General features: G+C 64.7%; 1 protein-coding gene across 1 annotated transcript in view; it reads right to left on the bottom strand.

The window, feature by feature from the left end:
- Nucleotides 1-91: 91 nt before the first annotated feature.
- Nucleotides 92-2,181, bottom strand: part of Cdk5r2 (cyclin dependent kinase 5 regulatory subunit 2) — a 2,140-nt gene continuing 50 nt past the window's right edge. Inside the window, exon 1 of the mRNA XM_008825738.1 lies at nucleotides 92-2,181. This exon is cut by the window's right edge and continues 50 nt beyond it. Within this exon, the coding sequence (XP_008823960.1) occupies nucleotides 1,051-2,157 (1,107 nt within the window). The 5' untranslated portion in view covers nucleotides 2,158-2,181 and the 3' untranslated portion in view covers nucleotides 92-1,050.

The raw sequence follows: 2,181 nt of genomic DNA, 5'->3' as shown, positions 1-2,181 counted from the left end.
CCCACCCTCCCTCCGGAAACAGCGAAATAAATTAAAATGTGGGGTGAGGGTACAACAAGAAATCTAAGGATAAGGAAGAGGACGCCCCTCCCCCAGAATAAGAAGAGTTTTCTTTCTCTTTCTACCAATCCACAGAGAAGACGCCACCGCCCCAAGCGGGGTAGTCTCCCAGGTTAGATTTTATCCCCAAATCTCAGCCTCCGGAACGAAGGCAGCAGCAGCCTTTCCCCCCCCAACTCCCAGCATGCAACACGTTGGAAAAGGTGGGGACAGGCTGTGGGGGTGGGGCCATCCTGATGTTTGCCTGGGCACCTGGGACTGCAGTCTCTTGTCGCACCTTCGTCCATCCAAATTAAAAACTAAGGATCTTTTTGATCTGGAGAGAGGAGTATGGCGTCTCAGTGTGTGTGGGGGTGGGGTACAGGAGGGAAGATGGTGACATATGACCCGAGGAAGGGAAAAGAGAAGGGAAGATGGGGACACAGGTGCAAGAGTAACGCGGGTAATGGGGTTCGATCAGGCTGGGGTCAGGCGGAGAGGAGGTAAAGGTAAAAGGTTAGGTGGAGGGAGTAAGGGTAAAGGGTAAGATGGGGGGGCTAAGGATAAAGGATAAGGTGGAGGAGGGTAAGGGTCCTAGGAATCAAAGGAAAGGCAGAAAGAGGGGATGTTGACAGCTGGGAAGATGAAGACACACAAAGGTGAGGAACTGGACAAGACCCAGGGAGGTGGACTTTGAGATGCCCACAGCAGGGAAGTGGGAGACCTGGGCAGAAATGGAAAGATGGAGGCACAGACAGACGGGAAGGGTGAATGGAGCTGGGGGTGCCCTTCCCGCGATCATCCCCCATGCCCACCCCACGCCAGGCAAATGCGGACACCGGGGCCTCTGGTATCCTAGCCTCCACCTTCCCCTGCGGGGCAGGGGCGGCTCCTCCTCCGCCCAACCCGGGCGCGGAGAGGCAGTAACAGCAGTGGTGGCTTGATGATCCCGGGGTTTCCGGGTGTGTGTCAGGGGCTGGGGCGGGGGGCGGGTGCGGCCCCTGGGAATCCCTAGCGGTCCAAGTTCATAGTCCAGTGCTTGGCTCCGGCCGCGCAGCTGTCCCTGGCGGTCGAGGAGGCGGTGGTGGACGAACCTCCGGTCGGTGGACCCCCGGTGCCTGCCGCGGCCTCGCCCTCGTTCTTGAGGTCTTGAAAGACTTGCGTGAAGAAGTGGGGGTCGGCGTTGAGCCGCAGCATCTGCGGGCTGAGCCGCTGGATGAGGCGCAGGCAGCGCTGCCAGAAGCGCTCCTTGTCGGGCTCCACGAGGAAGGGCTTGAGCGGGTAGGAGATCTCGTTGCCCATGTAGGAGTAGGCGAGGTAGAGGCAGGTGAGGAAGGCGGCCTGCAGCTCGGCGGCCGACGCCAGCTCGTCCCCGCGCAGCGACTCTCGGCACAGCAGGTACACGAACACCAGGTTGGCGGGCGTGATGAAGGCCTGGTCTTGCCAGCCCTGCAGCAGCAGCGAGCGGTCCACGCCGCGGAACCAGCCCACCAGCTCGCCGGGACTCAGCTCCTTGAGGCGGTAGCAGCGTCGGCACACGAAGTCGCCCAGGCAGCGTAGCAGCTCGCCCGTGGACGCCTGCACGATGACCCGCCGCGGCGAGCCCCCCGGCACCGGCGGCGCCGTCTGCGGGGCTGGGGGCGGCGGGGGCGGCGGCTTTCCCCCTCCCGAACCTGGTGGCGGAGCGGCAGCGCTGCCCCCCGACGGCGGCTCGCCGGTGGCGGCAGTCGCGGGCACCGTGGGCACCGGCACGGCCAGGGGCTTGGCGGCTCCGCCACCGTCTGGGGCGTCCCGGCCCTTGCGGAGAAGGTTCTCGCGGTTGCGCTGCTGGACCAAAGGGTCGGGACCAGTGGACGCTGGCTTGGGCGTCACCTTTTTGCTGCCTTTCTTCTTCTTGGCGGATGCAGCCACCAGGCGCTTCCAGGTGAGCGCGGAGATAAGCACTGACGGCCGCTTGAGCCGGCTCTCGCCTTTGCCGCCCTTGCCGGCCGGCGGCGCCCCGTAGCCCCCCAGCGCCTCGTCCCCCGCGGGCGGCGCCTTCTTCTTCTCCTCCGGCAGCCCTCCGGGCCTCCGGCCCTTGGCCGAGGAGGCAGGGGACAGCGACAGCACCGTGCCCATCCTGCAGCGCGGGGCCGGCGCCCG

This window comes from Nannospalax galili, unplaced genomic scaffold (assembly GCF_000622305.1).
Source record: "Nannospalax galili isolate Female #2095 unplaced genomic scaffold, S.galili_v1.0 scaffold127, whole genome shotgun sequence".
NCBI classification, from domain to species: domain Eukaryota; kingdom Metazoa; phylum Chordata; class Mammalia; order Rodentia; family Spalacidae; genus Nannospalax; species Nannospalax galili.
Note: the sequence above shows the minus strand (reverse complement) of the source record. Positions and strands in the feature narration are given on the sequence as shown.